General features: G+C 37.7%; 1 protein-coding gene across 2 annotated transcripts in view; it reads right to left on the minus strand.

Moving 5' to 3' along the window:
- LOC117417704 (glutamate receptor ionotropic, delta-1-like) overlaps nucleotides 1–15,640 on the minus strand; it is a 232,660-nt gene that overhangs the window by 13,480 nt on the left and 203,540 nt on the right. For both annotated transcript variants that reach the window (XM_034029911.3, XM_058985181.1), the window contains exons 9-12: nucleotides 6,221–6,322; nucleotides 4,950–5,147; nucleotides 3,814–4,153; nucleotides 3,269–3,407 (exon numbers count right to left, since the gene is read on the minus strand). In XM_034029911.3, the coding sequence (XP_033885802.1) occupies nucleotides 3,269–3,407; nucleotides 3,814–4,153; nucleotides 4,950–5,147; nucleotides 6,221–6,322 (779 nt within the window). The remainder of the gene's footprint in view (nucleotides 1–3,268; nucleotides 3,408–3,813; nucleotides 4,154–4,949; nucleotides 5,148–6,220; nucleotides 6,323–15,640) is intronic.

The raw sequence follows: 15,640 nt of genomic DNA on the forward strand, positions 1-15,640 counted from the left end.
ACTGGTAACACAAAATAAATCATGCTGCTGCACTGTACACATTGGGTTACAATGCGAATAAATTATTATTTTAAGTTGAAACTAAATGATTTTAGTTTTTTTTTAAATTTAATTGTAATTATTATTATTTTTAACTTGGTCTTCTTAGTAGCCTAGACAATTAACACACAATAGATCACGGTCCTATACAGATGCTCAGAATGAGCTGGAGGGGTTGGTGGCACATGTGTGCCGTCTATTGCTCCCAACACACTGGGAAAACCAGAAATGTCATAGAAATTTGTTTTCAAGGCTTGTAAGTACACCCTGACTTTAATGAAAATTAGGTACTTGGGTGTTCGTCTTAAAAATACATTGAGCACAACTGGCAACACACGAGAAAAAGCGGACTGGGAAATGCCAGCAACAAACTGTTTAAAACATGCTTTCAAAAGTTCTTAACAAATTGATGCAATTGTAAGTGTCGCAATTGCCCGCAGCTTTAGTACATCTCATTACAATATTTCAGATCCCTTATTTGCACTATCTCCACCCTGTTTTTGTGAATTTCTATAGGAACGCCTAGAATTACATATTCATTTAAGGCTAAAGCGCAAATAAGAATTAGTTAAAATGACGCTAACAGTGTTGGGTTTGTTTAATACATTTCATCCTACACTTCCTTCTGGTTTGCATTTGGTTTGCAATGATTGCGACAGACGCAACACTTTAGTACATCTATCCCTATGAGTTCTTAGTTGCCTATCATAGTTAACTGCAAAAAAAAGCAAAAAAAAAAACCAACTACGTTAATGAAATTGGAATACTGTTGTACTGGGATTGTTGCTATTGGATGAACAGCTGTTATAGGTCATTCCAGTATTACTAACTTTTGTGACCAAGCTTACTGCAGTATAAGTTATATACTAAGTTTTTTATATACTAAGTATATACTAAGTTTACTGTAGTATATCATGATAAATGCCAACTGCAGTGTAGTAAATGCATATAATAAGTATGATAAAAAGCACAATCAACTACGTTGCTAAGACACAAAAGTAAACACACATGCATACAGTAATTACACAGTCATTACAAGCACTTGCGGAATAACAAGAATCATTCCAAACACCCCAGAATGAGTCAATTGCAAGCACATGAATATCCATGGATCTCTTTTCATCCAAGGAGGACTTTCACGCCCTATTTGATTACTTTACATGTAGCCATGCTAATGAAAGTCTGATAGAGGCCAACAGCTTTCTGAATACTTTGCTGATACTTCTGAAAAGCTTGGCAATTTTTTTTTCTCCTTTCCTCATACACAAACATCCACACAAGATCAGAATAACCAAATGCAATCAGCTATTGGCAGGGATTGAGTGCTGGAAAATGTATATTTAAGTGATCTGCATTTGTATAGTTTTGTATTGTCAACAAGGGCTACTTGAAACTGATTCAGTTTGGGTACCCAGTGAGTAAGGTAATGAGCATGGTTCATCTATTATGAACCTAGATTTTGAACTCAGAAGCGACACTTACCAGGACTAAGTGGCTCTTTTAAACAAATGATATTCAATGGCAATGTGGATACTGGCACTACAAAGTCAATGCAATAAAACACTTAGGTGATAACTGCAGGACGCATTTGAGAGTGCGAGATGATGACAGTGTTCCGAGTGGATACGCTGAGAGTCAAAGTAAAGGTCCTTTTAATGACATTTGTGTATCCAAACTGGACTGTGTTGATTTATCTCAGGATAACGGGATTAGAATAATAATGCAGTATAATCTGATGCACAACGATAGATACAATGGGACGGGGGGCTGCCATTGAGGTCACATCTCTATATAATTTGAGATACCAATATGCACTGAGAATCGATTGCAGTACAATGGAATTAGTATCACTGTGAAATCACTACAAAATTCACATTGCGGCCACTTTATTAGCAGTCATTAGGAATTAAAGTTGGCACTGCATGAGGATATAGCACAGATGCAGATATGGAAAAGAAAAAAATGCTCCTATGTCAGGTAATGACAGGCTTTAATGCAGAAGACCATTAACGTGCTGAGAGACATAACATGAAGGGTGATAAAAGCCAGTGGTGGAGGGAATTACAGCTAATATTAACTGCAGGGGAGTATTAATTGAGATTAATGCCAATTAGGTTAACATTTTATTCAATTTAAAAGGATAGCTCTTGGCCTCTATTATTACACACAAATATATGAACTGTTAGTATTTTAAAGGTAGGAACTATTTTTTTTTTTTTATTATTTTTTTTTTTTTTCAAATTTAGTCGTCGCCAATTATTTTTACCCCGGTTTTCACCCCAATTTAGCATGCCCAATTATTATCTGTATCCCCGGCTCACCGCTCACAACCCCCCCGCCGACTCGGGAAACGGAGGCTGGAACACGCGTCCTCCGAAACGTGCTCCTTCCAAGCCGTCATTTTTCGCACTGCAGATCCACAGCAATGCCACCAGACCTATAGTGCCGGAGGACAACACAGATCTCGCGGCTCCGCTGCAGAGCCACAGGCGCCCTATCGGCCACAGGGGTCGCTGATGCGCGGTGAGCCGTGGATTCCCCTGCCGACCTAAGCCCTCCCTACCCGGGCAGCGCTCAGCCAATTGTGCGCCGCCCCCTAGGAACTCTCGGTCACGGTCAGCTGTGACATAGCCTGGATTCAAACCTGCGATCTCCAGGCTATAGGGCACATCCTGCGCGGAGCGCCTTTACTGGATGCGCCACTCGGGAGCCCACAGTAGGTAGGAACTATTAGGAATGATGCATTTGCAGGTAAATATACAGGCTGTAAAGCACAGATTTGCTTCTGATTTAATACACTTTAGAATTTAAAATGCCTAGACACATAATAAAGTACCAGTGTCTAAATTGTCTGTATGAAAATTATTTTCTAGTAATTCATTTTATTTTGTCCTTACCTTTGGAGTTCCTCATCATTCTCTTCTGCACTGCTATTTTTCTCTACCATAGGCTCCAATTTATTATTATTCTCATGCATCCATGGCAGAGTTTTTAAATTAAAATAACCTGCTTCTAACTTGACAGGAAGTTTTACAAGAGCAGTACAGAGCAGCAATACAATTGCATCCCCACTCTCTGCTATACCAAGCTGTGTTGTTTGGTTCCTCACTATTTCAGCTGTGCAATAGCTGAAACATTTGTCAATTTGACTTGAGTTTAGTTTTTATGGGGGGTATTAGATGAGAGTTTGGCCATATATGAAAAATGAATGGTTTTGTACAACACTAACCTTATGGTGTTGTCCATCCGAGACACGGTGAGATAGGCGGCTAGGTTTGCCGTGTATGAAGAGCATACGATCAGTGTGAAAAGCCACCAGCTACCCATCACAATCCGCAGTGCTACCGAACTCACTGTAGACTCACCACCTAAAACAGAAGCATCACCATCAATTCACATGTCTTTAGTGCCAATCTCCATTCCTTCTATTCATAGCAAGAGTTAATTAATACATCCATGGAGTTTGGTATTCAGGTTTCAGTTTCGTGCTGATGCAAAATATATATTTATTCGCTTGTTTTAACAGGAGATACATCTTGACCGAAACCTAATTTGCAAAGGGTTACAAGCACAACACAAACAAATATATATATATATATATATATATATATATATATATATATATATATATATATATATATATATATATATATATATATATGTTCTTTAACAATTGTTTTTGTGAATTAAAAACAACAAACACTCTTCAAATAACTCATGAGTTAAAGCTTCTCAAAAACAGCATGGCCCTTGAGGAGATCTAAATGAACCCACCTTGCTGGACGAAGGCGCCATAGACGATCCAGATGGCACTGTGGATGGAGGTGAAGGCAGAGGGTGCTGGGGGTTGCTGCTGGTGGGTAGGGGGGGTCTGTGCTTGCACTGACTGCATACGGTTCAGCACAAAGATAAGCACGCCTACCACTGGGATTGCAGCGGCGATGCACACCCATACGGCCAGGTCAAAAGGCGCAAACAGCGAGAAGATGTTGATCTTCTCCACTGGCTTGCGGATCAGGATCCCCACAGAGTAGTCCATGTAGCGCTTGCTGAAGTCCACCACGCTCTCCCTCTCGGGCGTGATTGTGATGGCAGAGATGGCCAGGTCTGCATGCTGGAATGTCAAAAATCAAATGCTCAACTTCTGGAACTAAAGGCAAAAAGGGTACCTTGACCTGTCCCTGATGACCAGGGTTCACAAATATTTTGGGTAATGCATTCACCAAAATATTTGTCCTGTAGACTTATTTTATATACAGTACCTATATAATATAAATAACACCAACTAAAGACTTTTGTTTGTCTAATTTTTATTTAATTACTACCAAATATGGCCAAAATGCGGAAAGCTTCCATCCTATGCAACCTTCTGTATCAGGTTTAATGAATGGTTTATCCACAATAAAAGTGCAAAAACACCTTTTATTTTAAGGTCCCCCTACAAGCTAGGGTCTGCAGTAAAAAGCGCTCAACACATTAACATAGCCAAGTGGAGTTCATAACTTCTGCCTCCTGTAATGATCCTTTACTAACTTGCTACTGTACCTTTAAGTGACGTATATAGTTCATTTGCACCACCTACTGGGTTGTACTCTGTAGGATATCTCTCAATTACGAGGAGGGTGATGAACTACTTTATATAGACGTGCCTCTGATGTTTCTGGAGTGACGCAGGTTAACCAGTGGGATAAGTAATAGAAATACCTGATTCAGTGACATGTATGCTATGGAATGGAACTGGGCTGTGTATGGTCTGAAGCATTTGACTACTAAAATAAATGTGCTCTGTGCTTGTACCCACAATCTATGTCTGAACTCTCTGTACTGCTGGCTTGGATTAACACCAAACCAGCCTGCCCAGGGTTACACTCCTGTGATGCATGTAGCTTGACTATGAAGAATGTGCTTGCCTTGTTAATGAGTTCTCCAATCATGCCGTTCCAAGAGCCGTTGTGAAGCTTTTGCCCGTACTTGTTGTCCAACACTTGGTAGATCTCGTACTTGAAGCCCAGGTTTTTGGCCAGAGCATCCAGCACGTCTATAGAAAACCCTTTGTAGCGTTTGGGTTGCCCCAGGATGTTCTCAGCTACCATCACAAAGGGCTCCTCCTACAGGACACAAAAGGTCACATCCACCCACCCACCACCCCCCACACACGCAAACACACACAAACACACACACACGCACACACACACACACACACACACACACACACACAATCACACACACACACACACACACATAGAGTTATCTAGAGTAAAATACCTCCTAAAAACATCTTTACGTGTATTTCGACAAATAAAAAAAGGAACTTTCAGACTCTAGGTTTTTGTTTTAATGCAAAACACTGGCAATGTGTCATTACAGTGTAATAAAAAAAACAGTTCAATTACACTGCAATGACACACTACAAAGCAACTACATGTCTCATCACAGAATGAAAATTTGAGTCACTTGCTAACATGTTGTAATTACACTGTATTTAAAAGTCATATGGTTGTGTATTTACAGTGTAATAACCATGTAACCACATGTAAAGTGTAAAGTGTTACTGATAGGGCAACGATACTGCATGTAACAATGTGGCTTTGGCAACTGTGACAACATTGTTTAAGTTTATCTGCAAATTCGACAGTTAAATCTCACTTTAATAAAGCGTCTCTTGCGAACCTGCTGCCCCATACCACGCAGTGCGACGGTAGCAATGATAAGTCACCACACTGAAACTACTGCTCTGAATGTACTTTATTACTGTCATGGCTCTGGTAAGCGATAGCATCCCAGCATAGGCCCTAATAAGGTGATGAAGTGGCGTTGCCTGGAGCAAACACAGTCTGGGCTGAACAGATGAAAAGCAATACAAAGATAATCTACTCAACGACAAGTCTTCAGCATATATATACCTCTATAAAATAGTACAACCCACAAACAAGCAGCACAGTTCTTTTTCCTTATCCAATTTCACCTGATGTACTATTGATCAATTCCAATACATGGCATTGTATGTGTTCTTACACTGCTTGCTTGGATATTTGTTACTAAACCGGTACTTTCATTTGATGTATGATATTTTATGTGTGCCGTATATAAGAATTGTGGACTTTATTGAATCTAGCCCTATGCCTGCTGCCCTGCCATATGCAGGTATATGGGTCTGTGACAGAGTGAATGCTCCTCTTACCAGCACAGTCACCACTTTGAGGGTCACTCCCTGCATGTCACTCTCAAGCCGTCGCTCCTGGAGGCTCCCGTTCAGTCCCCGGGTGGAGTCCCACGTCGCCAGCTGTCAGAAAACCAAAGAGAGAGAGTCACTCTGTAGTCTCTACACAAAAAGCTGGAAGTTCTTGGTTCCTGCATCTGCTGTGAGGTGAGCCAGTGAATTAGGTGTTGGATCATGTATTCAATGGTTTCTCATGGGGATGGGCAAGTTTGGGGGACTAGTGAGTAAAGTAATTTATAACTTGGCAAACAAGAGTGTTACCATTAACCTGTCCCCTTGCAACACTGCCCCCAGTAGAAGTACGAAATACAGCATGTTCTATGTTACTGCAACATCAAAACTGGTGTTACTTAAAAATAAAATAAAAACTTGCTTTGAAAAGCTTCACTACAACTGTGGCATATTATGAGTATCTGGAAAAGTGTTGTGGTTTATTACGCAGCATGAGCTATAGTCACAGAGTTGCACTGAATTATATTAAACTGTTGTTGTAAATGTATTTGTATCAGAGGACCTATTACAGAACTTCTTTGCTTAAAACTCATAAAAAAAATCCAGAGCTTGACTGAAGGCTGGACTAATACCAAAGAAAGAAAGAAATTAATTGTACCTGAAACAGCCTCCTTTAATAATAATAATAAAAAAATAAAAGGAATTCAAACACACAGACATTACCGACATACAACAATGGCGGCAACAAAAGGATGATTTTTCAAGTAGGTTACGCCAACCATATAGGTATAAAGTATGAGAATAAAGTATGACAGAAACTCAAGGCCACTGTTAAATACTGTACGCTAAAAATCTAATAAGAAGTAGGAACATTGATTGAAAACTTCCGCAAGAACATTTTGAAAAGAACCATGAGGAAGGTAGAGAGCAATCATATTGGTAGAAACTATTAGTTCAACAAAAGACAAAAACCTTCTGGAAGTCCTCCTGCTTGTATAGAACAAGGCATCATTCACAAACATTTATGTGCCAAAGTACTGTATACTCAATTTAATTTCCTGACCCAGTGATCCTAACACAAAGCAAGTGGCAACATGCTTCACGGAACACTGGATTGTGTATGCTTCAATAAATATCACACTGCTCCCACTGTCACTGTTCGCTTAGTGTTCACTGGCTGTTGCTCACTCTGGGTCCAAAAGATGTCCCAGCCTTGTCTCATGAGCAAAATGTTGTTTGAACAACTTCTTTGTTTGAAGTGCCTTCAAACAAATCTGTAGCTATGTATTTAGCTAAATAAGTGAGCACCCCAAATAGGTGCATACGTTTAAGTGACCAGCAAAACATTAGTACAGCTATATTAAAAATAAACATACATGCGTAGATGTTACATTTGCTAGAACAATTAAGTTGGATGGATATAGACATCCAAAGATTTTGGATGTGTAATGATACATAACTACTAAGGAACATCCATATGTCTTCAGCGTTGTTGTAGTTTATTTTATATGGACATTAATAATGATTCAAAGACACTTCGCTCATCCATATGAAGGAAATTAGGCCTCACTCAAGGAATACATGCATGTATTTGCCCCCACTACCCAAGCTAGAAAATACACAATCTCAAAGGAGTACTAATTAAAAAGAGTTGTGTTTCAGACTCACTCCGATGGTCCAGCTGCAATCAGTTACCGACAACAAATGCATAGCACCAGTTTATCCATTGCATAGTATTTAAAATATGTACATACCCGGATTAATGTAAAAACAAACAAACAAGTGAACCACCAAAGGATTCTCAGCACAATAAAAATAGTAATAAAGCATAATAAAACATACAAGAGCATGGTAAAGCATGTGCCCGTAATCAGACCACTGGAATTAATGCCGGCTATAAAGCTCAACACAGAAAATGGATCACTGTGGGTAGGAAAGTTTCTTACTTTACATCGAGGCATCATAAAAGCATCTGAAGGGCTATATTTGCAGAATTAACAGTTACATTTAGACTTAACTTTTGCGGTTAACAAAATTTGAGTAAGTTATCATAACAATATAGTTAAAAAGAAAATTTAAATAACAGGTAGATTCAAGTTAAAAAATTACAAAGTAGCTTGTCCTGAAATGAGGAGAATGGCACTACTTAATGGGTTGAGTATTGTAATGCCCAAAAAGGTATGTTAAATCATATTTTAAAATAGTAAACAGGTTATTTTAAGAAACTAGCCTGTCGTCTATCTTCTGAACTTTAAAGGTTGATAGCTTTATTCAATACTAAGTGCCTCCATCCTACTGTGAGTTCTATAAAGAAATGCTGTCTTTGATGCCTACTGTCAGGAAACCTTTGTGAACGAATTGAATGAATGAAAATAAACCCTTTCACAATATAATGCATTAAAAATAACTTAATTTTCTTTATTACTAAGGCTGTATTCTTTTCAGTAAACAACAAGGTAATAACTCGCTTGACTTGGTTTCTCGTAAATAACTCGCTTCATCAAATAAGATGACACACAATATGCTACAAGATGTGTCTTTTTTCACAGTTAAAAACAAATACTTAGCAACCACTCAAATTGCTTATAATCGTGTCCTCAATTACTGTGCACAGTTACATTTCACTGTGTTCCCTAAGATTGTTCTGACACATGTGTTGACATTTCACCAGTCTCTATTGGACACGTTGCAACTCTCATTTAATTAAATTGGAATAATTACTACATAGAGCAATTCAACCCCATGCACACTCACAGACAACAACAAGTGGAAAACATTATTCCTCAGAGTCCACAAGAACGTCTCAAATTAATACAGACATACTAATCATAACAAGCTGGCATGTCCTCTGAACCACTGGAATATACCAACTTCATTTCAGAAGGATTGTACTTCAGTCATGTTCTGGTTGCTCAATTACATAATTTCTTGGTGAAAATAGTGAAGATGGTCTAATGTTAAGTTTTTATCACATACTGAACCATGCAGTATCCTCTTTAATAAGATGTGAAAAAAAAGAATTATAACCAAATACAGACAGATATTCATGGGATGAACTTGGGTTTCAGAGCAGAGCCACTTGCAGTTCCCTCTTACACCTAGAGAATCTCTCTTTCCTTCTCAGATCAGATGGCAAATAATAATGTGGTCCGTTATTGTATTGGAGAAAGGTTACAAAAAATATTACAAACATTGAACCCGTAATGTCCAGGGGGGAAGAAAAGACAGCCAAGGGAGTGTAATGAAACATGGCAAATCATAAATTAAGTAGATATAGTTAAATTCAACAGCGTAGGCGTGGAGGTTACAGAGATCAGAGAACTATGACGCACTTTTTGTATTAATATTGTGCCTGTGGAATAATCTAGTAGCTGAAGAGAGGAAATCCAAGCAGCAATCAGAAAGCACATAAGGTGTACGTCACTGGCTGACCAAAGCTTACTAAGAACTTGTCATCCAGTGGCAACAGAATTTGATAACCTTTCTTTCAATGGTTTTTAAAGATCAAATTGATTGCTTAGAACCTCCTGCCAGTGCTTCTCCTTCAGTCTACATTAACACATAGATATAGGTATGTCTTATTTATTTGGTTCTTTGATCTCTGAATGCTGCTGATTATGTTTGAACCACACATGTTTTTATTGTGTTGTTTATACTTTGCGATTGTACTTTTTATTGTTTTCTAGGACCCCCTTATAAATGAGGTGTCGGTCTCAAGGGGTAAATCTCCTGGTTAAATAAATAAATAAAAGAGGGCTTGAGTAACCACATTGGCTATTTGCCCATTCAAAATGACTATGGTTTCCTAAACTGTAGCATACTGTAGTATGTAAACTATAGGAAACTATAGTGTTTTAGAAGATGCTAGTGTGTTTTTTAATGGCTAGCACAAGCCTATTTTAAATTGATCCATCGAAAATTCCAAACGCTATATAATAAATTGTAAAATAAAACTATTAGAAGCCATGTCATCAAAAATGTTGACTAAGTAGAACTGTATGCTGCCTACATATTTATTAATTATATCTTACAAATAAACATATATACGTGATGGGTGTGTAAAACAGAGGCTAAAGAATAATGGTCTGGCTGAGTAGTGCATTAAAGCTATGCAAAGCACTAGGACTTTTTTTTTAATTGATCAATGTGTTAGCAGCCAGCTCTGTCACATCCTCCCCCAATCTTTTATTATTATTATTATTTATTTCTTAGCAGACGCCCTTATCCAGGGCGACTTACAATCGCAAGCAAATACAAATACATTCAAGTGTTACAATATAAGTCAATCTTGAAATGTCATTGATTTCTGCACCACACACTACGCAATAACATGCCTTTGCCCACGGTTACCATTATTGTACAATTGTAATTCTTTTTATGAGCATAATAAATGTGCTGTAAGTGGTTGTTCCTGTAAGATATTGTGGAAGCAGCAGGGTGTTTAAATATATATTTATAAGGGGGTCCTAGAAAGACAATAAAAATTACAATCGCAAAGTATAAACAACACAATAAAAACATGTGTGGTTCAAACATAATCAGCAGCATTCAGAGATCAAAGAACCAAATAAATAAGACATACCTATATCTATGTGTTAATGTAGACTGAAGGAGAAGCACTGGCAGGAGGTTCTAAGCAATCAATATGATCTTTAAAAACCATTGAAAGAAAGGTTATCAAATTCTGTTGCCACTGGATGACAAGTTCTTAGTAAGCTGTGGTCAGCCAGTGACGTACACCTTATGTGCTTTCTGATTGCTGCTTGGATTTCCTCTCTTCAGCTACTAGATTATATATATATATATATATATATATATATATATATATATATATATATATATATATAGTACAGAGAATTGAAAAACAGTAAACAGCTCTATATCCAAGGAGAATCAGGAGGATTCTCATCAATCAGGATACTCAATCACTAGAAATACTTGATGAAGAAGAAGAGTGTCTTAATAGTGAATTTTGTTTATCAATTGCTTTTCTTCTTCATTTTGTATATATATATATATATATATATATATATATTTCTAGAAATTATAAATTTCCATTGGGGTATGTAAACTTTTGACAACTGTATATATATACACATATATATATATATATATATATATATATATATATATATATATATATATATATATATATATATATATATATATACGTATATATGTATATACAGTGCCCTTTTAAAGTAGACCCAGACACTGAACTCTAAGCTTTCGTGCGGTTGCACACTTTTATTAGGTACAAAACCAAAATAAACAAACAAAAAACTCCCGTCGGAGTACAAACTAAACTTTTGGTTTACCTAAACTAAACAGTTGGGATGGCTAAGCCATTTTCCCAACAAAACCACTCTTTTTTTAATTTAACCAGGCTGGGCAAAGTCTTCACTTGCTCTATTGCTCTCCACACAGCACTTCCTCTGTTACCAGCTCCCTGATGGTCCTTCCTAATGGAGCTCCAAACTCTGTGGCTGTTCCCACTCCAGTTACCTCGTTAAAGACCAGCCACATTCTCACATGTATTTTGGCAGGCTGGGAATTAACCCCATCCCTGCCAACCACCACCAAAACACACACATTATGTTTCCAGTCAGTGAATGCTAATAACTGCGTGTTTACAAATTTAGAAGTCAGGAACACCAACGAATATAAATATATACTGGCAACTAGGAAAAAGTAAGCTCATGTCTGGTTGCCTTGGAGATGCGTGTTAGCATACATAGTACCAACCATGCTTATTAGGGAAAGATTTGTTTCCTCTGGGAGCCTTCCGAGGAGTTGCTGTAAATATATTATGAGCTAACACACAGTGGGTGTTTGTATAGAGATTAAAACACTGTTTCTGCTCTTGTGACCTGGAAAGGAAAGCGAAGAGAGGCGAGAGCTCTTTGGTGTGATTAGGCCTGTTAGAGTTACCGGTATTTAATTATATCTTAAACAAAGACTCACAGACAAGGTAACTGTCTGTGAAATGTTAAACCTCTCTTATCCACATATGAGGTAGATATGTATTTCGGGGCAAGCAACCGTGGACCAGTATCTCGGTGCTGTTCCAAACATTTCTCTACATCAGGAGTGGCAAAAGTTGGCCCATCCACTCCTGGTCTTTGTGCCAACACTGTTCTATATTGTTTAAATGAACCGATTAAACCTCCATCCAGACCCTGAAGTAATATATAATAATTATACCTGTTAAACCTGGAGTGGAATGACCATCCAGGACTGTGATTGGACACTCAAACGAGAGTTCACGTTTAGAAAGGATTACAAAACAACAACAAAAAATATACAAGGGCATCTCAAACAAATAGCAAATCCATACTTCAGCAGTGGCTAATACTTCACAAATGCAGATCTATTCCTATACACAATTATAGTGCTATGATTCACTTAAAACCAGTACAGGGGTCCTAGGCATCTAAATCATTTTCACAGTTGCCTTTTCACTGCTAACCATTGTTTGGTTTCATTTTAAAAACTGGTGTGAGCACTGTGTAATGGTAGATGAGAAGTGACAGCTTTGCTATTACAGTAAAGAGAATGAGGTGCACATGAAGACAGGGTCAGCTAGATTTTGAAAGAAAAGAAAAAGGTTTTGGCTAGATTCTCAAAGCTTTTTACACCAGATCATCTTAAACATGCACCAAATAAAGTTACCAGCAATATCAGCAATAAACAATCCAGACATTTAATTTAGGGGCTTATACATACTCTGTCGTTCTAGTTTTTTATTTGGAGTTTCAGAAAAAAAAAATTGAGAATCAAGCTCTATATGTTTATGAACCATTACAAGTTCATTAACACAAGAGTGCTTTGGTTTGGTAATAGGTAATTAATGGTTAATTACTATATCCCCCAACCCTTTGCTCCAAGGGGTTTCAGTTTGTTAATAATCTGTCATGTTGCCAAACAAGGTGAACATGGTTGTTTCACATTTCTCACGGTTAGCTTCATAGGAAATCTACTTTAGATGAGCTTCAACAGCTGGTAGATAACTAGGAACACAACATTGTTGTTTTTATATTCCTTCATGATAGCTTTTATTATTTTGCTGCACATGAACACAAGAGTTCAAGCGTATTGTCATACACGTCCAATTCAAATGCTAAATGTGTTGTAGCGACAAGTAAGCTACAGCTTGCTATGCTTCTGCACTTTAACATATGTCGAATTAACCATGGTTATGCACAATAAAACCTGGTAATGCCATCGGAACCTTGCAATTTCTGTTTTTGTGCTGCGGTTGTGTAAAACAGTAAACAGCTCTTCCATTATACTGAACTGCTGGCAAAAAAAAGCAACTTTACTGCGATTTAATGGAGCAGAGCGACAAGGTTTTAAAGGATCTTCAATTGTCTGTATCGATTTTAAATGCACACCTTTTTGCAACCCACAACATTTTAGACTCCCAAACAAAAAAAGAAGATTACTTAATTATGGGCTTACATGGGCCATGTACACCCTACAATAAACATGTAGCACTGAAATTAGTTGTAGCCTTTTCATGTATTTAAAGATTGAAATGTTGCATCAAGCTGTAAGCTTTTCAAGGCTAGTTAAAGATTTTACTGTGCTCCGCTGACTTCATTTTCCCATGTTTTTGTGCATCTCTATTTCATGAAAGGTGAGGGAAAATGGGAGCTCACACCTATGATGTCAGCACACCTTAAACTTGATCTGTAATGGAGGCTAATGTCCACAAGTTTAGATTAAAATCACCAAATTTGTTTTACTTGGGACCTGAGACTGATTCAAATGTATGCATCTAGAGGTGAAGGCTGGATAATAATCGTGTCTCACCGCCAATTTGTACATAATTTCCTGAAGGTGGCAGTGCATGCTGTCTGTTACAGCTGAAGCTTTCTGTTCTATGACAATGTTGGCTCTGGTTTATGAGCAAGGTAGGTCTGTATGCCTTATCACGGCTCACGTATTCTCTGACTAGGGACCCTGTCTTTTAAATTACTGGTGTTCATTGCAGGGTCTGCATCTCCTCAATAATCCAATGAAAATACCCACAGTGGTACATTTTTACCATGTAGACCTGTCACTGCAATGTCCTCTCAGCCCCTGACTTCATCACACTGTCAGTTGGGAAGAGATTATTCCTTTCCTTCTCAGGAAGAGAGATTTAATATTCAGCAGAGTGCCACTGGGATTTCATATATGTTCTATAAACTCTCTATAGACTCAAAGCAAAATAGGATAACAGCAACAAATAATATCTACATGTACCAATGCTGTGTAAGACAATGAACTTTCAACAATAGCAGTTTAGGCTCCACAATATTGTGTATATCAAAACAAACTAGGGTGAATCTGTCACAGGGTGGTTAACACCTAGTTTGATTCTGTATGTAGGTTTTTTTATGTAAAAAAGATAGATGAAGGTAATTATAACAAGTATAATTAATACTTTAATTCAATCCTTTGACAAAGATTGTCCTTGCCTCACTTTAAAAGGTTAATATGTAAATGGTGTTCCAGACAATTATGATTACATCTCATGTCAAGGTCAACTGCTCCATGGTTAATTCATTCTGCAACCCTGCCTTTATTAGTCCAATACGGACACCAGTGTCTGTCATACCAACCATCACAGAATACCATGACTCCCAGATGGAAATGGAAAGCTTGTCATTAGTCTTATACTGTAGGGGAAAAAAATGTATTTCTCGAGTGATGTCTATGAGTGATAGAGCAAGGCTTAGCCACAAATAAATATTTGAGTCTTTGGCTCGTGAGTGGAGTGAATTGTATTATCTGATCTCTTACAGTGTTATTTACTGTATATAACATGACATTTCTTGTTTGATGTTTCTAGTGGAAAGTAGATCTGGAAATCTGAGGATCAAGTTGTCTCAGGGCATACAGACAGTTAGTGGCATAGCCTACGCAAGGTATAGCATCATTGTCACATATTGTACCCTGGAGTAGGGACATATTTATTATTATTATTATTATTATTATTATTATTATTATTATTATTATTATTATTATTATTATTATCAGGTCCATGTATTGATCACACTAGAATAAAAAGCAATGGAGGATATACAGGCATGAAATTCTAGTATGGTGAGAGCTTCATGACGATCTGTTTCTGCGACATTTGTTTTATTTGGTCGTTTGAGCATGGAAGAGATGACAGTATGATAGGCAGACAAATGCAATAGTTGGTAAGGAGGAAATTGCATTTCAATCTTTATTACATTTTTTCTACCTTCGCCTCCTAGTAATCTTAACAGCTACATTGAGCCATCTCTTCAGAGCTGGGGTGTGCAGAGACATCTGGTCTCAGCTGTGAGGGGGTGTAGAGCAGCACCTCTGCTCAGCGTCCACACAGGGGAATCAACTACCATGCTCTTATTCACATTGTATTATCTGCGATGTCTGAGAGTGTCGTACTTCACA

This window comes from Acipenser ruthenus, chromosome 13 (genome assembly GCF_902713425.1).
Source record: "Acipenser ruthenus chromosome 13, fAciRut3.2 maternal haplotype, whole genome shotgun sequence".
NCBI lineage: Eukaryota > Metazoa > Chordata > Actinopteri > Acipenseriformes > Acipenseridae > Acipenser > Acipenser ruthenus.